This window comes from Tachysurus fulvidraco, chromosome 14 (assembly GCF_022655615.1).
Source record: "Tachysurus fulvidraco isolate hzauxx_2018 chromosome 14, HZAU_PFXX_2.0, whole genome shotgun sequence".
Lineage (NCBI taxonomy): Eukaryota > Metazoa > Chordata > Actinopteri > Siluriformes > Bagridae > Tachysurus > Tachysurus fulvidraco.
The window spans coordinates 10,125,480-10,153,308 of NC_062531.1; the positions used below are offsets into that span (position 1 = coordinate 10,125,480).

Sequence of the window (27,829 nt, forward strand, 5' to 3'; positions counted from 1 at the left end):
TTGCTGATTTGTGGATGAGATATTGAACATATGGGTGAAAGATCATAAAGCTCACATGTTGCGTCCATATCAGAGTCTACAGAAAGAGACTATTTTCCTTTCAAAGGCTACAGGTAGCGCTGGAGGCATTAGCAGCTGGAGGTAGAATACAAAAGCAATAATTCCACACAGTATGGAAGCACAGATTAACTGACCTCTTAACTGACCTCTGAATATTTCCTGATGATTGGATTTCCTATCCATCCGTACGTCTTGCAGTTTTCCAGGATTATTCTCTTCTTTCTGTTCTTAGCTAAGACTTCATATATTTAAACTAACCCCTTTAAAAGCCATCGTCTTCTTAATAGATTACTTATTCAGTGCTGTTGGATGTGTGAGACTGCAGTATCTTGCCTCACATCTGGTTTTATTTGTTTGACTTAAGCTTCTGAGATACGTTTTTCTTTGTTTTGTTTTTTTCATTCTTCATGGATTCCCGTTTTAAAATTCCTGATTTCAGATGAGTACAGATTTTCCACAAAATTTGACATCTGAATTTGTGAACACAGGAAAAAAGAACATATTTGAATAAACAGTAGAAGCTTGTTTTTTTTTTTTTTTTTTAAATGAATTTCTAAAAGATGAACATTTAAATAAAACCTTGAATTTCCTAATGGAAATAAATGATGGTGGTTTACAAAATATTTCAGTGCCTTGAATCGAATTGTTTGACAGTCCATTACTCTTTTCAACTTTTGGCTCGTGTCTGATTAGTATGGTATTTTCTGGCTGAGTAATTTAGTCTACATAGTAAAATGAAAACAAAACACACTCGCATGAGGAAAGAATCGACAAAAAAAGGGACCGTCTGTTATTTGTAGAATAAAAGTCTGATTTATTTTGTTGATCTGTACATAGAACAAGAGTACTTGGACTGCAGCACATACACAATAAACTGATGCTGACCAACTACAGCAGCCGTGCACCAGAGAGGAGTGAGAGCGGTCAGTGAGGAAATGCTTTGCTTTTCAGGCTGTCTCCCTAAACCTGGTTTATTACACCCAGCTGTAGCCTACTGTTACAGCCCAAAACATTTACAGAGATTCTCTACTGAAACCAAGTGCACTTTCCAAATCATTAGCTGAGACTCAGGCAAGATTAAAGAAACCAGCGAAACCTGCCAAAGCCCTTGTCTTCTGATTTTCACGGGATGTGCGACCCAACGGTAAGGACATGGAGCATGTGCACTTCTCTATCAAGAGAGATGATTCAGACAAAAGCACAGTGTGTGTAAAAATCACCACTCCGACAACACCTGCCACTCAGAGAAAGGGTTTTTCACAGTTGTATTTAGAAGACATTCTCTATTGATTCTGAAAAATATAGGTAAGTACATATACATAGATTTCTAGATATTTGTTCAGCAGCAAGAACAAAGAACATGAAAGATGAAATGAAAGGACAGATTTAAATGCAACACGGCTGATTCCAGATAAAGAGTGGAGTCTAGTTCTGAGGTTGTTCAGGACGGATTTCAGTCATACCACCAATATGCAAAACCAACATCTTAAAAACAGTGAGGGGATGGAACAAAAAAAAAGAAAGGAAAAAAAAACATTTACAAAAAACAAACAAACAAAAAAGACAGACATTTTGCAGGAAATAAAAAGAGGGAGGTAATAAAATGAATATGTACAAAATCTCTAGCAATTGTGTTCATAAAGAATTGACCATTTGATAAATTTTGCCATCAGTATTTTAAGAGACGTTGCAAATAAAGTGTCTTTGGGAGGGAAAAACCACTTTGGCAAGTTATATAAACTCTTTAAAATACACTGTACTGTATTGCAATATCTAAAATATTTTCTAAATATAGAATTTCTTGCTGTTTTGATGGTAACTACAGTGGAACTGGAGAAGTTCATTGCTGAGGACCACGGTACACTGCCCAGTACCATTCAGGTAGATCGACTGCGGGGATTAATAAACTCCCTACAGCAGTTTTTTTTTTCTTCTGCTGTTAATGAAACTACACATACTGTTATCGTCGACGCTCATCAAACACCACGCACTGTCTACGAGTATGAATTCAACAAAACGTCATGGCATGGGTGGTGTGACTAGTGAGACGCTTCTGTCCTGATTTTGTTTAATATCAAATAAAAAAAATAATAACAATAACTGGTTTTTGATCATGTGACACTGAATGACATCCACCACAGTAAAAAAGTAGCACCGTCTGAGGTAAATGACACGTGTGCTGGTAGCACCATCAACCAGAAAAATACAAAACAAATATGGGAAAGAAAAAAATAACAAAAACACAACAACAAAGATTTACATCACAAATGACATCGACAGAACCACAGAATTAGAAAGAAAGACTCGCTCCTACACAAATCAGGCAAACTCGGAGGAGGTTCGTATTGTATATACACCGTTAAAAAAAAGCAGAAATCAGCTATATGAATATTAAAATCTACAATACAGACTGATATATTTACAAATCTGTGCCCGTGTAGAGTGAGGTGCTATGAATGGAGCACATAACTAAAGTGACATGATAAGCCATGAGGTAGGATTCAGATAGTACACATTTCATTACTGCCACAAATCATCTGTCCTGATTTTATAAAAATACTTTCTTTTTTTTTTTCTTCTTCTTTTTCAAATCGCAGTAAAGCTGAGTTGCAAATAAACCGCTCTGAGCTTGGCCCTGAATAACAGTGATCTGGGCTGAGACCTGGAACCTGCTGGGATGAGTGTGAACAGGAAGTTATTGACATGGTCTAGCAGGAAGAGATTGAGTCTAGGCCTGGGCAGCTTTGTCTACATGTTTGATGGGTCCTCAGCATTTCACTCACAAACTGTGTACAGTATGTGATTTTAAATAGAAGGCCAAATCCTTACTACTCTTCACACATAGATCATTCTTTTCTAACTAGTCTCCCTGTTCCCCTTTTTGGCATCAAAAACAACATCGAAGAAAGAAAAACAGAAATGATTAAATCGAAAAATAAAGAAGAGAAGAAAAACAAAAAACAATCTGCCTGAAAGGACAGTGTGCACATCTATACCACTGAAAGCTTAATGCTCTTCTAATATGTAATTCAGCGCAACAGCACTTATACAAGCTAAATAGAATTTTGAGTAAAGCAAAACCCCATATTCTGAAAGAATATATATATCTATATATCTCTTCTTTTTCTTTTTTAAATTTAGCCTATTTTTTTGAGCTTGGATGACTCTGGACCTTGGCATGGGCCAATTCTGTGCAAGTTCATATCAAGCTAAATGATCACTATACCACTTTGGCTTATATCGTATCCACCACCCGAGGAGCTTTAGATTACCCGACACCTACACACACACATTCACATATAGCATAGAAACTCTACCAAAAGATCAATCGGAAATAAAACAGTTCTTGGTTTCATGATCCGTAAAGTATCGGCCTGATGGTGCGGCATAGACTTTATACTGCTCTTCTTGGCATCCGGATTGTTTTTGGATCTTTAGGGAGCTAAGCAGCTCAAAGCTTAAGCACCGCAGTGATGTCACTCGAATGCTGGACAAAAAACATGACGAAGGATGAAGTTCACTAGTGCGGACCAGAGGACCGTTATCAGAGAGGTGTACCGGTTTGCTTTTGGAGCTTTTAAGCATCTTTATGAATACAGTTTCTCATGGCAATATATAGCATATCTGTACATTTCACAGTCACAATTTTCCCTGGTAGGGTTCACAACTGAAGGGACGTTATGTTTATCAGCCATATTGCGTGTGAAAAGTGCTCACTCGGAGCGAGTGGCTATCAAAAAGAAAGAACTGCTTTTCAAGGCAACATTACAGCTGACAAATCTCAATATGAAAGGATGATCAGGAGGATTGTCAGTTTCTTTTGGCTATCGTTTAACATCAGCCAAATTAAAAGCTGGTGTTTTTCCAGTGTACCCACAGAGCCAATATCGTTTATAGCACATATTCAGTAAGTGGGGCAACATATAGCACACAGCACACAACACATCGACACACAGAGGAAAAGTTCACAGAAAAATAGAACCTTGAACCATAAACCATACAATAACGCTCTTTTCTGTCAATATTACACCAACATATTAGAGGTAAGTTACAATTAAAGTAAATGTTTTACAGACCTAGCTATGAAGCATAAATGGGATTTGTTTTTGTTTTTTTGTTTTTTTCAACTTTGGAGTTGTAGAAAAGTGCTAGGTTTTTTTTTTTTTGATTAGCCACTGGGGAATAAAACCCTTAATAATCACCAGTAAGATCCATATTTGCCCATCATCATTATGACATGGCCTTTCTTAAGATTAAAGTGCTGTCGTATATGGTGACTACATCTGTTTCAATTATAAGCACACTTCCAGAAAACGGAACAAATATTGAAATGAGACTCCTTTACAAACGGATCACAGTGATGTGATAGAAGGAGCACTGTGATAATTGACGATTGTAAATTAGCTATTATAATTTAAAATAGAGTTTGCTTCATGGACAGCATTCCATTACGAGATAATGCATTTGTGACAAGCAAAGCCAAGACCAAAAAAGAAATGTGAAAAACTAGGCATGAACATGAAGTGAAAAAAAGATGGAATCATGTGGATATGTGAAGATTATTTGTTTCAAATAAGAAACTAAGCAGAATAAGGTGCAGCCTGGATCTAGAATATTAAGATCCAAATACGTCCAAATATACAATAAAATCTCTCCTCTAGAAAATGCATTAACTAAAAAAAAAACAAAAAAAAAACGTTCATATATTCGATAAGAAAAAAACCCAACAAAGACAGGAAAGTAAAAGTGATGAGACAGGAAGGGCTGAGAGGCAGATTTGAGGTTGATTCACAGTTAGCAGGATGCCATCACAGTTAAGAACTCAAACCTGCAGCAAGCAGGCCTTTTTAATGCACAGCCACATGAACCGCTTTGTGAAATGCAAAAAGATACGAGATATATGTGAATGGAGGAAAAATGAAAAAGGAGGCAAAAGAACGGATGGCATGGCTCACTGGAAGTTGTCAGTTTAAAAATCACCCCCTTGAATTTCTCCCCTGCAGGAGCTTCAGAGGACCCAGTCATCCTCTGGGGATGCCGTTTGGTTGTTTTTGGAGAAAAATTATAAAAAAAATAAAATTAAAACAAATCCCACCACCGACACTTTTAACACCGAGCGCTACTGACAGCTTTACCCACATCCACACACTGTTTCTGCCATTTTACCACACTCACACACCAAAGTGCAGGTTAAGCAATATCAGCTCATATTACAATCACAGCTTGCTATAAAAACACAACCGTTCCAAGTGATTGCCATATCAACAGAGTAAAATCCCTGCCCGGTCCATGCTCCTCGACCCAACTATAAAATGGTTCTAAACAAATGAGTTGGCCAATACAACATCCCTCTGATCCACCGTGGAACTGAAAATCACGGTTACATAAGATGCCGCGTTGACTTATTTGGGAAAATATTGCCTAAAAAAAGCAGAAAGAGACAAAAGCATGTTGTTGGTATGTAAACATATTCCTGTAAATGCGGATTCACGAACATAACCTTAAAGTAACGGCTCTGCTGAGAAACAAAGGGAGCTTGTCTGAGAACACGTCGTGTCATTAGCACCATCATCAAATCTTATTGAAGGAAACAGCTGAACTCCCAATTTCTCAACATACCGACAATACAAATAAAAAACTGATTCGATTCGTTCTAACAAACTGTGTTTTCAAAGGATCAATTAGTGAACAGACTCTGTTGTTACTAAGACACTGCAGGGACAAACCTTGTTAAAAGATGCATGTTTGTGACTCACACATCAATAACAGACACAGGAAGAGAGCTATGTTCTGTAAATTTCTATACTCAGACTCAAAGCACTTAGAGTTGAGTTTTAAAACGGTTCTTTTCGAGGGAAGTCTTCATTCTTGACTTAGACATTAGGACATGTTCTGACACAGAACACCGGCCGATGTGCCTTACACATTGTTATCTAAACATGATTTATAGGATCTCTCCTGTCAAAAACAATGACTGATTAACAACCACACACCCCTTCTCTCAATAGTCCACTGTCACACCTTAAACTCCCCCGTTACCCAAAGCCACTGTTTATTCACAGCACATAAACCAACAAACAGCGCTCATGGTAAGATCTGCGGATTGTGGGTAAAGCTGACTCGTAGCCTCTGATGTGTTACGGAGTAGGAAACGGTTTTTTTCTTTAAAACAAAAAACAAATAAAAAAGGCCTCGCTGTGGGCTTCAGTGAAAATTCAAAATGGCAGCGCAGGTGATCAGGTGTAACCTCTTTCCACAGCAGCAGTCTTTGACGTCAACACTGCAGGTCCTACATGCCGTCGTACAGGTTCTCCATCTTTACCGTCTGCCGAATGAGGAGCTTGGACTCTCTCCTCTCCTCGTTCTTGATTGATTTGTTGATATCCATAATTTTTTCACAGATGTATTTGTTCACTTTGGATAGCCGCTGAGTGATCTCAGCGCTGTCGGCTGTTTCCTGAGACACGCGGTCATACAGACACTCTAGAAAGAAAATGTAGATTAAGCCTGTTATCAGCTGAAAATGGAATAAAACAGAATTTGATATTTTGTTCTTTCTGAATGTGACCTTACATGCGTTAAATGTATCCACCAAACCCAGATCTCATACTACCTCCTATAAGCATTCCTCTGATGTGGAGTAAATAAGGGGGTGAAAACGTACCTCTCACGATTTTAAGTTTGCTTGGTGAGAGAGGAGGTTTAGGCAGAGCATCTTTCTTCTTCTTTGTTGCGACACCAGTAACACTGCGGTTTTTCAGCGTCTCTGTGCCCCAGATCATAACAGCCAGGTTTTTGGTGAATTTGGAGTCACCCTGTGTACGCTGCAGCTGATGCCACTTCTCCTCCTCCACCCAGATGCCACCACCCAAGTGCACCTGGAAAAAAAGAAAAAAAAAGAAAGAGAGACATTAGATGCTATTTTCTGTCATTTTATTTTTGTTATATTTCCGCTGGGAAAATGTTTTTAATATGGTTCTCTATATATAGGTTTGAGAGCTCATAATAACGTTATACTTCAAATGACAAACGTTATACTTCAAATGACCTGCGATGGGATCCCTTTAAAAGCACATCTGAATATTATGTCCATTCACAACTCTAATTAGAGTAATTCAGCATACCGACTACATACCATTCAAATAAATGGATGCTGTGGGATTTGAGAGGTCTGGACTGACTGACTGACTGACTGACATGGTAGCTCAGAGGTTAAGGTGTTCGACTACTGATTGGAAGGTCATGGGTTCGAAATCCCAGGTCCACCAAGCTACCACTGCCCTGAGCAAGGCCCCTAACCCTCAATTGCTCAGGTGTATAAACTGAAATAAAAAGAAAATGTAAGTCACTCTGGATAAGAGTGTTTGCTAAATGCTGTGATGCATGTATGTATGTAAATGTAATGACTGACTGACTGAGTTGTAGTTCTCTCCAGCTCCTACAGATGTATTTGTGCCCCTTAACCTTTCTCTGAACTCTTCTACGTAGAGTTTACACCACATTCTTTATAGAGTTTACACGTTTGTGACACATTCTTTCCGTTCTTCGCTCGTTTATTTTCAGAACAATAGTGCTTGAAGGGAAGTGTAAAGTTAGAGAGAGATTTTTTTCTTATAACAAACCCCACCCCCATGTTTTAATAACACGGGGTGAAATCCTTCTGCAAGGCATGGTATAGCTTGGCATCTGACTATTCAGTGATCCTATACCATACACATAAGTCACCTCTCCCCTTTCGCTCAGCAAGAATCAATTTAGAGTAAAACTGGGGTAAAGATGAACGACGTTTCATAAATATATTCAGGCAGAAAACCACATTTTGACAGACACCAGACCAGTGTGTCGACTTTTAAGTTACATTGTGGAAGACGATGCCAAGTGAACCATCAGGAGGATTGTCACTCTGAGTCTTTAGGCGGGCTTCCAGAGGCCTTTCCGCTAAAGTAACTAATGTGTTTTAGGCTGCTGGCCAGCAGACACGTGTTTGCCTACTTTTAGAGGAGATTTGTGTTCGCTGGCTAGCTGTCACTCAAGACAACTCCTGTGGTACAAATAATTAATATGGGCAATGTGCAGGGATGTAAGGCCTAATTTGGTTTTGTTCTTCATGCTTGATCTGAGTCGAAGAAAGAAAAAAATGAGGGTGAGCACAGGCTGCATGACTGTTAAACTGCATAGCTGAAAAATAGCACAGTAAATGTTCTGGTTAAAATGCCTACTGGGACATGCGATTCATAGCCAATTAGAGAAAAGTAAAAAGCCTGAACAAAAGACTACACAGCCCCAAAGCAAGGACTCGGCTCCAAAGGGATACAGAAGCAAACGACATTTTCACACGCATGTGAACATGCACACTTACTTTTCCATCACTGAAGGTATAGACAGTTCGTGGGGAAGGGGAGTGTGTGGAGCTAGTGTTGGCCTCCTCTCTGCACATTTCCTGTGGTTCAGGTATCGGCTCCACCACCTCAGCTTTGATTGTCTGAGTGCCGTTATCGTGCATTGGTTCTGTGAGCAGTAAAGCGTTCAACCAATTGTTAAGTAACAGATCATTTTAACATGCTTGTACAGTGTGGTATGTGAAATCAAACAAAGAAAAGCATTAAAAAAAAAACACTTCACATAAAGCCCACACGCACACACTTTAGTTAGCAGCCTAAAAATGGCTTCCCCTGTGCCTTGTGACAGCCTGGTTATTTTAGCTCAGTAAGCTGACTTGGTGGCCAGCCACGTTAAGCTCCACTGTAGCTAACACATTTTAATATCGGTCAGTTTACTGCATTCCTGACCCTAAATTAATCAGACCAGGAACACACACACACACACACACAGCAGCTGGCCTGGACACTGGCCTGGCTCCTTTGGACAATATGTCCTCTTTAAGCAACCAGTGGAAGACATTCAACCCAGTTTAGTTAAGAGGAGAAATTATTGTAACCTTTTTGAGTACAAACAACAAAAAATTATCTAAAAGAAGACAATTGTTTAACAATTTGCAAGAGAGGCAAGAGAAAAATAAAACCCTAATCATTAGGGGATCACAAGTTTAAACCCTGCCAACACCCCAGCTATCGGTGGTCAGGAGCTCTAAATGGCTTAATAACAATGAAAGACAAAAAAAAAACCACAGCTGTGGGAGTGAAGTTAGTGCTCTCCTCCAAGTGTCTTTCTCGGATACTCAGCACCAGTTAAAGTGCAGAACTAGAACAAACTTCAGATCATAACTTTGCTTTCTGTGTTGTCCGAATCTGATTCTTGTTCTCACCATTAACTCTCTATGTTAGTATATGAATATATTATTACTGGTGTCAGAGAATAGTATTCATAATTCTTATTTTATTTACATGCCGTAATCTGAATCCATTGCTTATCAAATATCTTGGTGAAAGAAAATATATACTGTTAGAATATTACAGTACATTTACATTTGACTTTTTTAGGTTTGCTTTTCTGACACGGACCTGTCACAGAAAGAATGACAATGCTAAAAGCTAAAGGGGGACAAATCCGGCAGGGGAGCTGCGTGTACTGTTCATTTTGCAAAACAGAACCTAATAAAAAAAGACAGTGAAGGAAGTGACAAGACTGAGCTTTCCCCAGAACATATTCTGTCAGCTGTTTCCTGAAACAAAGGTTGTCATTGTGTACTCTGCATTTGTTGAGAGCATACACCAAGCAGTTGATAGGCTGTCCCACAGCTGTTTGTGCAGCTGCTTTGTAACAAATATAGCAGCTTTATTCCCCCGAAAACCAAATGCTTCAATGTAAATACATTAGTTAAATTTGTCGATTTGCTATTTCAAAATCTCCATCTGTTGACAATTCTTGACTCATACCACCCATACCATATATTATTTATATATAGTGAGAGAGAGAGAGAGAGAGAGAGAGAGAGAGAGAGAGAGAGAGAGAGAGATTCATATGCATTGGAGAAGTTTACAGTGTGTATTGTGCGTCTCTCACCGCTTCCCAGCCTCATAAGCAGCACGTCCTGCAGACGACGGTTGAAGTCCCGCAGCTCCTTGACTTCTGTTAGCAGGCTGCTGTGCTCCTTGAGCTTCTTGGCCTGCTGCAGCAGCTGTCTGCGTGTTCGGTCCAGCTCTTGCTGCAATCGCCGAACCTCTTCCTCCTGCTGTCTGTAGCTGTGCACTAACTCCTCATAGAGGACGCGGGGCACCACCGCTTCTTCCTCCTCCGGCTCCTCCTCCTCACGCAGCTCTTCACCCTCAGCACACGAGCTCACAGCGTTTCTTTCCAGACGTGCCACAACAGCTGCAAGGCTCTTGGAGGAGTTGGAGGCCCGTTGATGCTCGTGACAGTGTACCTGCCAGACACAAACAACTTCTCAATAGCACTCAGTGTAGAGCAAACTGACTGTAAATTTTTAGGATAAAACATTAAATGTCCATGTAAGCTTAGGTTTAATACACTACACACAATTTACTCCAAATATAACGGAGCAGAAAGGCCAGTTGTTTTGTTTTTGCTACACACTGAAGACAGATACTTGCACCTTGTTTTCAACAATATGACACCTTTTGTTTAAACACACCTATTTTTCACCAGTTATTGCTCAGGTGTTCCCCATCAGAGACCCCTGAATGTCTACTCTTGGTTTGACCCCTGGAGTTTTCTCGTGTTTAGACTTTTTTCACTGTTAAAATGATAAACTAACATGAAGACCAAAAAAAAAGTCAATGGGAGAAAAAAGTTTTGACTGAAGACAACCTGACAACAAACAGATGTGGAGGTATTGTCATGGCTTGGGCTTGCATGATTCTTCTGGTACAGGATCACTAATCTACATTGATGGTAGCAGTAGAACGAAATCAGAAGTCTACAGAAACATTCTGCCTGCCAATGTACTGAAAAATGCTTGCATTTGGAAGGAACTTCAACATGCAGCACGATGACGACAGTGTTACCGAAGAGCTAGAGTTAATAATATCCACCAGCTTTAATAAAAACCATTAACTTATTTAAAGTGGCATACATTATAATCACAGAATAACCTTGAGTATTACCTGCGCTACCTCCTAGACATTCACATAAACATCTGCCATATGGTATTCATTTCTAAAAAGAGCCAGGAGACTTGTAAAGGGGGTTTTGCAGGCTAAAGACAAAATATCTGACAAACATCTCAACTGAATGTGCAGTGGAAAACTCTGCGTTTGTCATTGTTGATTGAGAAATGTTTACGCTTCTGGCAGTATGGCAAATCATTTTCGAATAACTGCTAAATTTTCTGCTTGTACCACAGTAATTTCCCCATAATGCCAATGTTTCATTCAATATTGTAAGACACTTTGTGCACTTTAGAAATTCATAGTTAGATTTAATGCTGGGGAAAGTCCACAAGACAAAGTATTATCACTTATGTTATAGCAAGAACATAACTGTTCCCTAAGCAGCATCCGCATTTCACTCAGTCCAAACAAATAAACAAATAAATTAATAAATAAATAAAGTTTGTTATTTTATATAGAAAACAGAAAGACTAATCTGCTCTGTCCTGAAGGTTCTTCAGTGCTGGGAAACTTTCCGAAGTACAGACACTTTACGTAAAAAGGTTAAATAAACGTCTCCTAACAAGAAAACTCCCCCATCAAAGATTATAGATTTTTTCGTTGTCTTTATCTATTTATTGTTAGACCTAGATTATGCAGGCCTTGCAATCATAATAGTGCTGCCCTGGTCTGATCTAACACTTGATTGTCATAATTAAATAACATTTTAATAAACCTAGGTAAAAGAAAAAGAAATCCCATCTTAAATTCCAATCCAAAGGAATCTCATGTTAATTCAGTCAATTTACTCGAAAGCATTACAGAATGCACTGTAAAGCTGCATGCTTGCTGATCTAAAGTCCATCTGATGTATTGGAGTGTTTATTGTACCTTTTTATGTCGGAGTGGCATTCTTTCTTCACTAAAGTGATTATCTATGGCATGTCCTGAATTCCTGGTAGTCATTTTAGGAATTTTCATCTTCTTTTGCATAATACTGTTGTCCAGTTCCTCAATGCTATCTGGAGAAAAAAAATGGGATAGGATAAAAGTCAGCAGTGGGTTTGCACACATTGCATGTATATAAATAATTATATAAAATAATATTTAAATATATACAGTACTGTGCAAAAGTCAATGAAATTTATTGCAAAAAACTTGCTTGTAAGTTTCACTGAATACACTGGATAATATGCCACAGTTCTTCTAGAGAGACTTGCTTATGGTTTGGTATAAAAAAACCCAGCAGCCTTCACTAAAGACTTTCTTGTATGAAAAGTGGTCGGTTGCACAATGTTGTTGTTTTCTTTACTGGCACAGAAACAGCAAACTTATTATATTTGCTGTGGAAAGTAATGTTTGTAAATATAAAATGTATTTGTACTGACTCGGTAACGCAGAAATAGGTCCAATTTTAGACGTTTTGGGAAAAGCCCTGTAACATAAGTCCTTAGTGAGAAGCCTGACACGAGGATAAAAACTGAGTAAACACTAGACACATTTAATGCACTTAAACATGGGGGTTGGACTGTGTTTATACACGCGAACCTTTTCCTCCGCCCTAAATAACAGAAGTCTAAAGGGAGGCAAGTTATTGTAACACGTTGTGCATGCTTTTATTTAATAATTTTTTTTTAACATGTCATATCTCTGGACGTTGCTAACGTTAGCACGTTGGCTAGCTACACACCTAGCAAAGACGTTTAGCTTGCAAACGTACGTGACACCTATGCTAACTCTCAAGCTAGCTAGCTAGCTATACATCCATCCATACTCTATCCATCCATCTATCTATCTGTATTTACTGATTCTTGTGTATTTTAAGTTATATTCCTAGTTAACCCGACTAGTTAACGACAAAATAAGCGGCATGTTTTAATCCCTTGCTAATGCCTGAGGTAACCAGGTAAAAAAAAAACACACACAGAGCAAAACAAATGCACGGTAAAGAACTGACAAACACGTTCGGTTACTTTAAGAGAAATAATGTCACCACGTAGAAACAGTGCATTAGGATTTCCAGCCTGATGTCTAATCATTTCTCTGTGTTTAAAGTACATGTTAAGAAACAAAACGGAAAGCAGTGTAATTGCGAACTTACCTGCCAGAGCGAGGATGTGCGCCTTGGCCGGTTGGCCTGTAGCTTTCTCCTCACCTCTGAGCACCACATACACCTTCTGCTCATCAAAATCTCTTTTGTGCACTGGTCTCAAATCTCTCACATTCGCAACGGGTAAAGCGCAGCACCTGTCGTCCTCCAAAAACCTCACAAAAGCATACATTATTTCTCTTTGGTCCAGCACTTTGGGTATGGTTCAGTTTCCCTCTAAAAGAATTAAAAATATAAACACAAAGGGAAATGCCTCTGGGATCGACTAGTTCCGCCTGGTGCACAGCGCCCTCTCTTACTTAGACCCGACTAATCAACACAGAGCTTCTCACAGGGGATCAGTAGTACACCAGGTTGATAACTTTATGTATGCTCAGTGTTTTGTTGCTGGACTTATTATTGTTTATTTATTTATTTTTTAATACAAATTCTATTTATTATTTTTCTCAAAGTGACGGAAATCGCAAAATACCATTATAAAAGTTTTTAATTTTTAATATAGTCATTTAATTTGAATAATAATAACAACCCATTTGGCAAGTAGTCTTTTTTTATTTATTTAAACTGGATCGTGGTCACACAAAGTTTGTGAGACCCATTTTTTGCAGTTGCTCGTCCCTGTTAGCTCTGAATTATCAGTCTAAATTACTGTGTCCTTGTGATTATCAGCATGCAAAGTAATCAATCGTTTACTACACGGTCATAACCTCTAAAATACAATCTGTTGACTTCTTGCAGTCTCATGATGTACTGGTTGGTCCACACATATAATCCTCCCTCTTGTATCTAAATACATTTTATATTTTTACCCCCTGTAAAAATGTAATAAAAATGTAATGTAAAATGTAATAGTTATTCACTCACTTTAACATGAAATCATGCCCAAAAAAGTGGAAAGAAGCTGCATGAATGACTAATTGCTTACTGTAATACCTGGTTTGCTTTACTACTTGTACTGCCATTATGTTAATACATGTTTCTCATAAATCAGAGGGAGTTTTTGATTAAGGAGTTTCACACAAATACTATTATCTCCTGCACACCAAAATGACAGGCATTTTACTAGTGTATGTTTTGAAATGACTAGTTGTTATTTTAATTCAGCAGATTGTAGAATTTAAAATGTTCCTGTGAATAGACCCGATAGTGAAAGATTAAAAGAAATCTACAGTTCTTTGTGCTAGAGAAAGAGGGTACCTAGCAATGCATAAAGATCTCAGATAATGTTTTTTTCAATAATCCATCATCTCAATTTCATTCAGTGGGAAAACGCTCTTCACACCAACCGCACATTATCATAATCGATTCATTCAGCTATCGCTTTTGTTCTGCACCAGAATTCACAGAGAAACAGAGAGAGAGAGAGAGAGAGAGAGAGAGAGAGAGAGGTATTCTTCAGGAAGACTGTCACTGGCTCTGTGTGTGTGTGTGTGTGTGTGTGTGTGTGTGTGTGTGTGTGTGTGTGTGTGTGTGTGTGTGTGTGTGTGTGTGTGTGTGTGTGTGTGTGTGTGTGTGTGTGTGTGTGTGTGTGTGTGTGTGTGTGTGTTTATTGTTTGGAAAAGTGTGACAGTGTCTTTCTCTTTTTATCCCTTCCTTGTTTCTAATAAACTCACACAGGCTACCTGACAATAAAAGGGATCTCACAGACAGGTTGTTGAACACAGCAACAGATTCCTAGACTTGTGCTTTAATACAGAGAGGTGCACATTCGATAAATGGCAGTAACAATTCCGTTCTGCTTCATCTGCCGTAATTGAAAAGCAAGTGATGCAGAACTATGGATGGCACTTCCTTTACACGGTTCTTTTTCTTGTCATTGTTTGACTCAGACTATCGAGTGCTGACCTGTTTTCATGTTACTTCATAGAAGTTTCTCTCTTCTGGCTAAAACAAAACACAGAAGTACAAAGAACATCTAAAAACACATCTAACAAAAAAGTTACTGTATACTTTTGGTTATCTAAGGCAAATAATTGTCTGTTTTATCTGTGATGCTTGAGAGATGCCAGTTGTTATAGTAAAGAAATATTGAACAACAGGATACAACGTTTGTGTCAGTTTCAAATTTTCTGAGCAAATAGAAGTATCTTACAAAATTCCCCTTAGCACTGGCTATGTGTAGATAGAGCAAGGAAAAGGGGCAGGAATGTGACCTGGATAGTTGCTGTGCGGCACAGTGGCACTAGCCTAATCTGCTCCTCAATAGCTCAACTGTCCTGCAGCCCCACTCTGCTCCAATAAGCCTCTTCAGATCCCACGGCTGAGGCATTCATGTGAACCCAAAGCGAAATGAAGTGCCCAAGTGTCCATGTTATGCTAAAGCAGTGTGGAGAGGGTGTAGTCAAAATAAAGCTTGTTCCACTTCTGTTCTTTCTGTCTTCTGTATACAAATCCAGAGCTGTCAAGTGTCACGCATTGAGAGTGACAGTCACGCATTTGGGTCTTTTCTCACACTCTCCCGCCACACATCGTATTTCTCACGTATAAAAACTTTGTGACTATTTATCATATATTTAATATGCCGCAGCGCCCAAAATGTATCTGTCCGCACCGCTGTCTCTATGGAACCAGGCAGGAATCAAGCGCGTCTCCCCTGGAGTTCTTAGTCAAGCCTGACACTTATCAGCCAATCAAAAAAAAAGAGACTACACAATAGCCAATCAGAAAATAGCACTGGGTAAGATTTAACGCAACAACCAATGAAAAAAAAAACATTTGAACAAAACCTCAACACGAAGCTTGTCTCTGGATGGGACATTGTCCTCAATCATGACCCTAAAAATGAGCCGAACTGTTTTAAATGGGAGCAACATCACAAATGATAAAGAAGTCCAAAAAGGCAACAAACACTTACTATAAACAACACCAGTCATAATATCTCTCTCTCTCTCTCTCTCTCTCTCTCTCTCTCTCTCTCTCTCTCTCTCTCTCTCACACACACACACACACACACACACATTAATAATTGGAAATTAAACAAATATTTTCAGCGTTTTTTTTTTTCTTTTTCTTGTTTGGGGGGGGATTTGCGGGTGTTGCGGGGTGGTGGTGGTGGTGGAAATGTTACGCTTTAAATCACTTAAAGCACATAAAATGAAACGAAATGAAAGGCACCCAATTTAACATTCCAACTGACGAATAACTGAAACAATCATAACCCATGATAAATGGCCAAATCAATAACACACTCTCCCAAATTCAGGTTAAACTGATGAGATTCGGAGAACATGGAAATCAATTAAACCAAAGGATACAACAAGGGAAGCAGCCTAACAAGATATTTTTACAACCTATAGTTTTTCCTGAATAAAATCTGTTATCTTTCTATCTATCTATTTGTAATCTTTAAAGCATGGACATCAGTGAGGAGACCTGACCCCTATTTGGTGTTCTTATTCATCCCAAATGTGTTCACTGGGGCTGAGGTCAGGGCTCTGTGTGGGATGCTCAAGTTGCACTGGAATCTTGGCAAACTTTCATGAAGCTTGTGAAGTGCACAGGAGAATTGTCATGCTGGAACAGGTTTGGGCCTCTTAGTTCCAGTGAAAGGAAGCCGTAATGTCATATTTTAAAAGATATCTAATACAACTGTGTGCTTCCAGATTTGCGAACAGTTTTGGGAAGACCCACTGAAGGATATAATGGTAAAGTGTCTTCATATTGCGTATTTACGCTTTCTTATAGGCAGAAAAACTGTACTTTGCCCTAGGCCTAATTGTTCCTGATGTTTTTTTGCCAGAATTTCACAAGAGTGACATCAGATGGGTTTTCCCAGATTGCCACACAAATGTATTCTGTTCTGTTATCAGTTCGTTCAAAATGCTACATCCTGTCCTGTTAATAAATTCATTTGTTCATAAATTCGTTTGATTATAAAGTTACTAAGAAGCTGATTATTTCTGAATCATTCCTAACCAAAGTATATTGTGTGCTGTCTAACATCCCAACACCAGCAAAAGATACAAAACATCAAAACACTTGACATTAACATCTGTTTGTGCAGCCACACACAGTGAGGCCCATGATGGCAACTCATAAAGAGTTTGGCACTGCAGAAGTAGTTTCCGACACTGAGTCAGACATCATGTCCCTCCAATTAGAGTCTCTCAGCTCCCTTCATTCATCTTTATTGGTGATACATTAACCGCCATTTAATAAAAGACATGGGATAATCTCTATAATGATGTGGCTGATGGAGCTGGGCTCCAGAGGGGGGTGGGGGGTCTGGGGGTGGCTGCTCTGTGACTAGAATTTAAAAACATCCCAGTGTTGGGTGAGGTGAAATGCAGTTTGCCAAATGAGGATGATGATGATGATGATGATGATGATGACAGAGGGAGATAAATATGAGGCGCTATGACACTGGCATTAGGCGCAAACATATTAGCCATTAGCACATGGCCAATCAAAACGCTGCACCTGTGCCAGTTTGGGAGAAGGACAAATGATTTCACAGGTGCCTGTGTGTGTGAGCGGCTGTGTGTTTGTGTGTGTACGATCGCTGCCTAAGTAAGAGCCAAACGTCTGGCATGCTCAATACCTGCTGCCTCTGCCAGACTCTCTGAAACACGCAGGGGACAGCAGGATCATTTAGAGAGCATTACAAATATGCTTTAAAATAAAGAGTCCAGTATGTTCGGGGAGCGGAGACAGTCAGGGTCGATCAAGAACCGAGCTGTTTGGCGCCTTTATCTTGATAAACAGATCCTCTTTTGTTTAATTGTACTGGTCTTAATTACGTTACTTTATTTTGTCCCTGAATTAGCACATCATGAATAATTAATTGGCCATGACGGCATCAGCCTGTAATAAAAAAAGTGATAGCCCATGAAATGAACAGTGGCCTCCGAACAGGCCGCAGCGGAGCACCATCGATTACTAGTGAGTCTCCCTGAGACCCTCTGCATGACTGACAGGGTGAGCAGCTGCAAAACTATACAGTGTAACCCCCGCCTCCACCCCCCACCAACACTCACATCAAATATTCAGAAGGGTATCATTGCTGGTCTGCCAACCCACCACGTATCCTCTGTGACACAGCAGGGAGACCATTGATCTTCCTTTAAACGAACAAATGAGCAGTGCTGAACTAGCGCTCAAACTCTAGGCCAGTTCGATGCTCTTCGTTAGGATCACTCTCACTCCAGGGTCGGCGCTATCGATTCGACCAGATCAGGGAGCAATACCTCACAAGTAACTTTCTAAATATGATTTCTCAGCTGTGTTAGTGGGAATGACAAGCCTGTTTGCTTCATTTATCCTCGGTGGCATCAGACAAGAACCACAGATATCTGATGAAAAAAAAAGAAAGAATAGAAATTTTTGGTGTATACCACAAACAAATGGATAGACCGTGTCATTCCAATATTTTTGGAGGGGCTTATAACTTAATTAAAGTTCCTGCATTTCAAAATCTGCCTGCCCACCATTGACCAGTGACCATTAGTGCCTTATAAATCAGTATCAGCTGAATTTTGTGTTTTGTGCTATTATACCTTGACAATCAAGCAGCTGAATGGCCATCATTGCACGTTGTTTAGCTAACTGTACTAACAGAGTTAATATCAGAGCTTAAAAGTAAGAAAAGTTTATTAGACAATAAAAAAAAGGACAGGCACTCTTGACCGCTCTCGTAAAACAGTACAAAATATCAGCATGGAATAATTTTGCATGTTTATAGTGTTATAGGTTAGCATTCAAGCAGTTGAATGGATGGGTGAATGGATGAACAAAACAAAACAAAACAAAACAAAACAAAACAAAAAACAAAACAATAACCTTGGCCAAATTTGGATAAATCTTGCCTAATCCTGAGCATCATCCACATTAATCTCAATAGACTGCAATAGATTCTTGAGGTAAATGTCGAAAAATGTCATCCACACATTTCACTCGTCTTCGCTCTAACGTTGGGATTTTAATAAATTAAGCGAGTTTTGTTCTCGTGAATAAATTCCAATTGAAATTCTTTTTCAAGAGTCAATGATGGTTTCAGATGTGGCCCAAAATAATTTGGCAGAAGGCATTTAAACCATTCTTATGTCTGTTACACTGTTCAATCTGTTATGTTACTGAGTACTTGATCAATCTGTGACAGTTCACTGCATGCAGTAAGCACATTTAGGTAGGAAATTAAAAATCTGTTAAAACTGACCCTGTGTCTTAAATTATTTCTACATCATTGCTGGGAAATATATATATATATATATATATATATATATATATATATATATATATATATATATATATATACTTTCTTAAAATAGAGTTCGCAAACTACAGTATATTATAGAAAATACCTGATTTTAAGAAAAGCTTTAAAGCAGATGATGCGCTGTATGTTTTCCATATTCCAGTTATCCATTTCATCTGGATAACTCAAAAAGTCAGAAAAATTTAAAGACATCTTCGTACCACAATAAGAAAGTAATTCCTGTAGCATTCGGTCGGCTTTCTTGTAAGGAAATGTTCGGCATCGTGCTAAGTAATCCAGGAAAAATTCGCAATGAGGTAAGAGGGAGGAATTACACTGACATCTAGTCTGAAGGTAATCATTTAGAAGAACCACCTGCTGTGTGCTTTTTGTTATCTGTTTAGATCTCTCAAAGTCATCGAGAGAAATCATCATCATTTTATATCATTTATCTTTTTCTTACACATATAAACCGAAAGCTATTGAAAGCTAGAGTTTACAAAAACAGCGCATTCACATTGTAGTTCGCACTTATGCTCACCATCCACTTTATTAGGAGCACCTGCACATTCATGCCATTATTTCGTCAGTTAATCGAGTGGCAGTAGCACGATATAAAAAATATCATACACGTACATGCCAAGAGGTTCAGTTAATAAAACAATCAAAACCTGACAATAAATAAATGTTCTCTGTGACTTTGTTCATGGCATCAGTGCTGGTACCAGAAGGACTGGTCTGAGTATTTCATAAACTACTGAGTTCCCAAGAATCAGCAGTCTCTTGGGTTTACACAAAATGGTGCAAAGAATAAGTGAGCATCAGATTTGACAGTGAAAACAACATGCTAAACAGAAAGATTCCAAGAAAATGGTCAGACACGTTTGAGCTACCAGGAAGGATACAGTAACTCAAATAATCTCTCTTTACAACAGTGATGAGCTGAGAAGCATCTCAGCATGCACAAAGCATTAAACCTTGAGGTGAATGGGTTAGAAGAACAGCAGAAGACTACACAGATCCATTCTTAATCTATCGTGGATACAGACTGATCAAAACCGGACAGCGTTATTTACAGAAATTGATGCATGATTATCAGAAGCTTCAGACTTTTTTTTTTTTTTTACTGACAATAAGGAGTTAACTGTGAGAATGCATGTGGCTGTATATACTGTAGTAACTGTATTTAGAGCCTTTTTAGCCTTCTACCACAGAAAATTCCAAGCAACTCAACCATATGGACCATCTAAACAACTTTCCAGATGAACTCCCAGTCATGAATAAACTTTGCTCTGAAAGTTTCACCTGAACCCCAAGACATCAATGACACTGGAAGCACCAGGCACTGATGTATATACATTCACCATTAGGACTGCCATGGTCTAAAAATATATAGTTCAGGGAAGAAGCCTCTAGACTAAGACTGTCAAAAGGATGCAAACCTACCTGTTTGGAGGAGTTCTCTCTGATGATTAATACTATTCAGGTAGAATTAATATGTAGGTGAAAGACAGACAGGGAGCCTGAATTACAAATGTAGCATCCTCAAATAAGGGGAAGAGGTGAGAAAAGGCTCCAGTCATGGACCTCAATTGCTGTGTAGGAGGTTCTAGTACGGTTGATTGCATTTGTTCCTTAATTCTGATTTGCCGTATAATACAACTTATGTCAGCATATTAAACACTGGCACCTAAGAAATAAGCCATCATGCTTTATGATCAGTTCTTGCCTTCCTTACAAATATGCCCTCTACACAGCTTTAGTTCATCCTCGAGCCTAATGAGAGACGACACCATGTTTACATGGAATGACTAATTTTCTCAAACAGATAAAGTAGGTATGCTAATTTGACAGCAGGACAACAAGGCTTATCGCTGTCCGTTAAGGCATGCAAACATCTTCAGGGGTGTGCGTGTGTGTGTGTGTGTGTGTGTGTGTGTGTGTGTGTGTGTGTGTGTGTGTATGAGTGTGTGTGTGCTGATCTGATAAGCAGCTGCGGCAGAGAGCAGTGGCTTGCGAGTGACAGCTCACTGCTCTTTGTTGAGCCAACACATGCCGTTCTGCCGCAGAGGCAGCGACGAGCTAATGAAGTGACCCTGCAAACAAGACCTGCTGGTAACTAGGTAACCGTATCATCATTTTAACGAAGCCAGCGGCAGCGAGTGGGCACAGCGCGATAGAATGAACAGAGAAAGGCTGGTGGATATGAAGTCTCAAACAGAAGAGATGCTCCTTTTTTCTCCTTATGTTCTTCTTTCTTTTGCTTTTTATCTCTCCCTGCCTCCCGCTCCGTCTCTCTATCTTGCCCTTAGCTCTGCTGCTATCCACTAACTCAATCCACTACAGAACCCCCTCAGCACCCACCTCCATTACACACACTCAAGCAGGAAATAACAAAAGGCCCCTCAACCTGAAATTATATTCTGTTTTTTTTTTTGTTTTTGTTTTTTTAACAGATTTGTGGTGCACGGCAACAGCAGTGGCCACAGTGACAGAAATTGTCACCATTGTCTCGGCTGTCATGCTAGAGAGGCCCTTAAAATGTTGTTTACATTTTCTCACATATTCGCTTCTCCTCCTCTCTCTCACACAGACGCACGTTCTTGAAAAAGAAAAGACAAGTTAATAGCAGCAGCACAATGCATTTTCATTTAGCATCTTTAGAGTGTTTGTTGTTTTGTTTTTCACATGGCAAATGGAAAGCTCATGGCTGATTATGTGAAGAAGGCGTGAAATTGTGTTATTTGAAAGGCTGGGGTATAAACTGGAGGCAGCAGTCGTCGAAAAGCTTCAGGGCCTGGAATCCAGACATGTTTTAAATAACGCTGTAATGACGCAGATTTTCTCAGGAGCACCCACAAGATCCACCACACACACACAAACACAGACACACAGACACACACACACAGCCACACACAAACACACACACACACACACACACACACACACACACACACACACACACACACACACACACACACACACACACACACACACACACTCTCTTCATATCTTAGCCTGCTGCATTAATGCATTGATTTTCTTTTCATTAACACACTCACACTGCTTTCGACACGCTTCTCTGTGTGCATTTCGCAAAAATCAGCTGGAAAATAGTCCTGTAGCCAGTGGCATAACCAGAAGCTTTGTTTCTTGCTCTCACTTGCCATCCATGCACACACATGGTTTTCTCTCGGTTGCATTTTAAACACAATTGTTTTCCATCATAAGCATTATAAAGTCATTAATGATGAAGTCTCTGGATAAACACCATGCAAAATGGTGTGGAAAGGCTATAATTTGGGCAATTATAGCATTTCATCACAACTAGTCTAATAGTGTTTTGTAATTGACGTCCCTGTCAGCCCCTATATAATTCTAAATCGGTCGTCTGTCTTTCTCGCTCTTTTGCCCGGGTTATAGGCAGCGGTGGGTAGCAGTGGGACACTTTGGCAGAGCTGGTCATAGTAAAGCATAGTACAGACACAGTCAGTAGTTAAAGATTTGAGATACTGCATCCCTGTATCGCTCAGCCCCAGGCCAACATTCTGATAGATACATACAAAATGAGAGAGAGAGAGAGGAGAGAGAGAGAGAGAGAGAGAGAGAGAGAGAGAGAGAGAGAGAGAGAGAGAGAGATGTCTGGAAAGATTTGCTGAGATTTCATAAACTAAGGTGAAAAGAAAACAAAGGGGATTTTACTTAACCATGTTTGGAAAGGGCGTTTCGCTTCGAGCTGTGCTGAGCGTGGAAATCATCAGATTAAAAGAAAATAAGGAGGAACTTGGAGAGATCGAATGCATTAACAGTGATGTGCGTGTGTGTGTTTCTAGAGAAGCCCCATGGAGAAAGACACCCACACATAGAGGAGATATGGAGGTTGTCTATTATCTCTGTTCTGGCCAGCAGGTTCACACATCTCTCCAAGACTTATGAATGTAATTGACCTTTTTTCTGTAATGTTGGAAAGTGAGGAGAGAAAACACAAACCGAGCAACGTTAATTTTAGAGCAACACAAAATCGTGGTGGAGTCTGCCGATATGAAAAGGGCATTCAAATCAATAGATTGACAATAGCGTCTGAAAAGATGGCTGAACTCAATTTTCTGGCTGTGACCACCAAAGCCTCAGAACTTCCCAGACCTACACTTTGGCCAAAAAACGATTTTTATTTTGTCCTTGCTTCTGTCTCATTTTTCTTCTTTTCTTCGGCCTGTACGCAGAGCTTCGTTCGGGCCTGGCTTTGTGGAAGAACAATGTGCAGGTCTAATCATTATTTAGCTGTGCTGTGTGCTAGAAAGGTCAGCAGTTTGAAATGTCAGGCTTCAATAGAACTAGATGCACATCGTGCCGCTCAAGTGTCCAATTAAATGGGGGCTGGCAGAGGCTGGGGGGTGAAGTGCACTTCACATGGAGGAGCTAATGAGGGGCCAGGGTATTGGAGCCCCCTCTATGGCGAGAGCAGGGAGGAAGGCAAGGCAGGGGTGATGTGAAAATAAAGCAGTGTGAGCAGTGTGAGATTCCAAAGACCTTCAAAAAACGAAATATCACTTGATCTTCACACATTTTTACATACTTTTTTTTGCTATCTGAGCAGATGTGCATAAACACACCACACACACACACACACACACACACACTTTCTATAATATGCAGGCAGAAGGTCAGTGTGTCCTGTTTGTCAGTGCTTTATCTGCCTAAGTCATCTCACATCACCAGCTGTTTTCCAAACTGCAATAAAAAAAAGCTTCCCACACACCCAGTATAGATAAAACAGGGTCAAAGGTCATCACACACTTTCTCTGCATCCGAATAAACATGCGCATATGCAGCCTAAGAAGAGACATCGGGACACAAAAGGAACACGTAACGTTTCTTTAAGTGCTCACCTTTCGCAATAAAATAATTCTCTTTCTGTATCAAAGTAATCCCGCTGAGTTTAAAACGGGGCCATCGACCCATTTATGGAGACCGAACTGACTGCAATGCTTTTCAATCTACGTTCCATCTACTGCACTTGTAGCTTAATGTGCAATTACTAGTGATAGGAATTCAACATGAAACAGAAAAAGGGGAAAAAGTGCTCATTTAAAACATCAAATAGAAGTCTAAGGGCAGTTAAAAAATGCTTACATTTTTTTTTATTATTAATTCTTTAATTGATGCTATTTTGTATTTAATCTCCAAATCTGTATAATTGTCCTTTGGGGGATTGTGGGGATTTGTTCTTTGTGGTCATGTCATGAATCACACTGTGAGGAGGCATGCTGCTTGCTTTCTCCATGTGTTTGTTTGGATTTTGTTTCTCTCTCCACCCCGTCCTGTCATTGGTCATTGGACTACCCCACTGTGTTCACCTGTTCTTTGTTCAGTCTCAATGTTTAGAGTTGAAGACATGCATCACTGAGCCTTATTTTCTCTTCCTATTTTTTAGAGGCTACTGTGTGTGTTGTGTGTGTGTGTGTGTGTGTGTGTTCCTTGTGTTTGTGCGGATGTGTTTTTCTGTGTGTGTGTGTGTGTGTGTGTTTGTGTGTGTGATGTGTGTGTGAGTGCCTTGAGTTTGTGCGTGTGTGTGTGTGCTGTGTGTGCGTGTGTGTGTGCGTGCTGTGTGTGTGTGTTCTGTGTGTGAGTGTGTGTGTGCCTTGTGTTTGTGCATGTATGTGTGTGTGTGTGTGTGCTGTGTGTGTATGTGTGTGTGTGCCTTGTGTTTGTGCGTGTGTGTGTGTGTGTGTGTGTGTGCTGTGTGCGTGTATGTGTGTGTGTGTGTGTGTGTGCGTGTGTGTGTGTGTGTATGTGTGTGTGTGTGTGTGTGTGCCTTAGTAACATTTTTTGTTATAAGTAATTGTATTTACTGTGTTGTTCCAGTATTAGAGCGTTAGACAAAATAAAGGTTCACACATTGTACAGAATTCTTATGTTCAAAACCTACAGGTCTCATCCTAATGGTTACACTGTCAGTGTGCTAGTTGTAGTTTTGACCTGATTTCATGTAATCATGTATTTTATGAGTTTATTGATGGATTCAGCTAGTGCCCCTAGAGCTTCATTACCCAGCAGTTTTGAGTAAACAGGCTTTTTGTTCTTTAATCAGTGCAGGAAGTGTTAGAGCTCTAGCATGCTGCAGGAATGAATCCAACGACCTGGAAATAAGTTCAAATATTTGCACTTCCGGTTTCTTCGCCCCTGAAATCACGTATTTTTAAAGGGTTTTGGATTAACTGCTTGAAATAAGGTCTGTAGTTGGTTAACACAAGATCAGATCTTTTCATGTTTTATCCTCAGTTATAGAACACTTGAGATTTTCTAAACTTTTGCATGTCATGAAAAAGCGATTACTAATAAGTAGCTAAATGGGACTACAGAGGTTGGCAATGAAGTTAGACGTCATCATGCTAAACAGGGAAAAACATTCACTACAGCCTTGTTGTGTTTGCATTACAACATAATATACGGTACGATACATTAGGAATACATATTATTTATATCTTGCAAACTATTCCAACTCAAACTAGCAATTTTACTGAAATAAAAAATGTGTTTTATAAAGTTCAGAAATAAAAGGCTTTATTACCCCAATTTTCTATCTATCTATCTATCTATCTATCTATCTATCTATCTATCTATCTATCTATCTATCTATCTATCTATCTATCTATCTATCTATCTATCTATCTATCTATCTATCTAATTGAACAAATTGTGAACTTCTAAAGAATCTACACTATAAAGTGGCTTTGCTTGTACAGGTGAAGGTCAGTAGTAAAGTCTAAGCAGTTTGAGTGAACAGATGCCATGTGAAGCTGTGGAAATTAGCCCACTCAGCATGCTTTCCATAAATGTTATTTTAATCAAAGTGCATTAGAGCAGCCAGATATTTTAGACACATGGGCACTGCATACTTCCAGACTTCCCCATCTGTCTCTCTGTGTGCTCGGACTACGCTCACTGCTATCACCCAGATGCGTCTACAAAAGTCTGGGTTCCTCCTCACCACACCGGGGACCATGCTTAGATCCACTGCTGTTAAATGATGTGCTTCTGTTTGACTAGATTCTTAAATGATTTTTTTTCTTTATTTACAAGCTCACAAGTGCTTGGGTGGTTCAAATAGTATGGAGTTAGTAAGAAAAATAACGTCTATAGACGTGAAGACGCAGACACACACGTACATCATGTACTCACCTGGGTTAGTGATGGTGAGGAGGTCCAACTTTCGCTGTTGCTAAAACAAAACAAGAAGAAGAACTTAATTTGGTGCAACGAGAAATAGTGACTTTAAATAAAGATCTTAAGCCTTATTTATGTGGTAGAATTTATACTTTTAGAGCCTGGATGTCAGATGATGATTATTTTTTCTGCCCACACCAACAAAATCAAAATTCCACTGGCAGATACTGTATCTGCTGCTGTCTCTGTTTTTTGATACATATAGCCCTGTCATGTCAGACAATTCAGAGTTGGTGTTTTTTGCACCACAGTTAAACATACTGAGTCATCTTTATATTCGTATTGAGTTTCTTTAAATTACTAAACAATTGAATTTCAAAAATGTTCACAGCTAACAGCATAAAACTTTGTCTATGACATCATAACACACAATTTTAGAAAAAAATCATAATACACACACACGCACGTTGCACGCACGCACGCATGCGCATGCGCACACACACACACACACACACACACACACACACACACACACACACACACACACACACACACACCTGTATTAGTAGAAAAATCCTACTAGTGACTCTTGTTGAAAGTATCCTCTGTATTCATGCTGGTTTTTATCGACGTTCTTTTTGGCACACATTTCTCTCGTCATTACACGACAAGAAATAGAGAACCAGACCCTGTGTAATCTGATCTGACTGATGAAACTGAGGTGCATCGCCACAAACCATATTTTAATTGGATTTGAACTCAGACATTAATATGGCCTGAATAATTGGAGAGTCAGATTGAATGTGTTATCACACATGAAGACAAAGACATCAGAGTTGTCTGTTTACATATTTATTTAAAATGTTAGTACTGGCTTGGAGTCATCTCCTTTGTCTGTTTTACCTTCTCCTTCTTCCATATAACTGTGATTCTGCTACAGTTGGAGTAATGGAGGGTGTAAGAGGTTACCCACTTTAACACTTCACACTTTCTCTTACAAGGACTGAGGGTAGCGGGTCGTGGGCTAGATGAGGTGCTAAGTCAATCCTTCTCTCTGCTTATACTTGCTCTCTCTCTCTCTCTCTCTCTCTCTCTCTCTCTCTCTCTCTCTCTCTCTCTCTCTCTCTCTCTCTCTCTTTCTGTAGTTCTGTGATCAAGCTGGAGGCTCTTCTGAGTGACACTAATCAACACCTTTCTTTCTCTTCTCTTCACACTCTCACTCTCTATATGTCTCACTCTGTGTCAGCCATGTGCTTGGGCAGAGACTGGAGCTTGTGTGTGTGTGTGTGT

The 27,829-nt window shown here is 39.4% G+C and overlaps 2 protein-coding genes across 3 annotated transcripts in view; both read right to left on the reverse strand.

Moving 5' to 3' along the window:
* Positions 1 to 27,829, reverse strand: part of agbl4 (AGBL carboxypeptidase 4) — a 276,090-nt gene that overhangs the window by 55,485 nt on the left and 192,776 nt on the right. Inside the window, exon 6 of the mRNA XM_027166429.2 lies at positions 26,555 to 26,594. Within this exon, the coding sequence (XP_027022230.1) occupies positions 26,555 to 26,594 (40 nt within the window). The remainder of the gene's footprint in view (positions 1 to 26,554; positions 26,595 to 27,829) is intronic.
* On the reverse strand, positions 1,302 to 26,581 carry bend5 (BEN domain containing 5). 2 transcript variants are annotated; one of them, XM_027166431.2, is made up of 7 exons: positions 26,555 to 26,581; positions 13,171 to 13,395; positions 11,961 to 12,091; positions 10,024 to 10,384; positions 8,420 to 8,568; positions 6,725 to 6,938; positions 1,302 to 6,543 (listed from the first exon to the last, which is right to left on the reverse strand). In XM_027166431.2, exons 2-7 carry the CDS (start codon positions 13,349 to 13,351, stop codon positions 6,350 to 6,352), a joined length of 1,230 nt encoding a protein of 409 aa, XP_027022232.1. In that variant the 5' UTR covers positions 13,352 to 13,395; positions 26,555 to 26,581; the 3' UTR covers positions 1,302 to 6,349. The 2 variants fall into 2 exon arrangements, with proteins under 2 accessions (XP_027022232.1, XP_047655747.1); XM_047799791.1 differs by lacking the exon at positions 26,555 to 26,581 and having other exon boundaries at positions 13,171 to 13,564.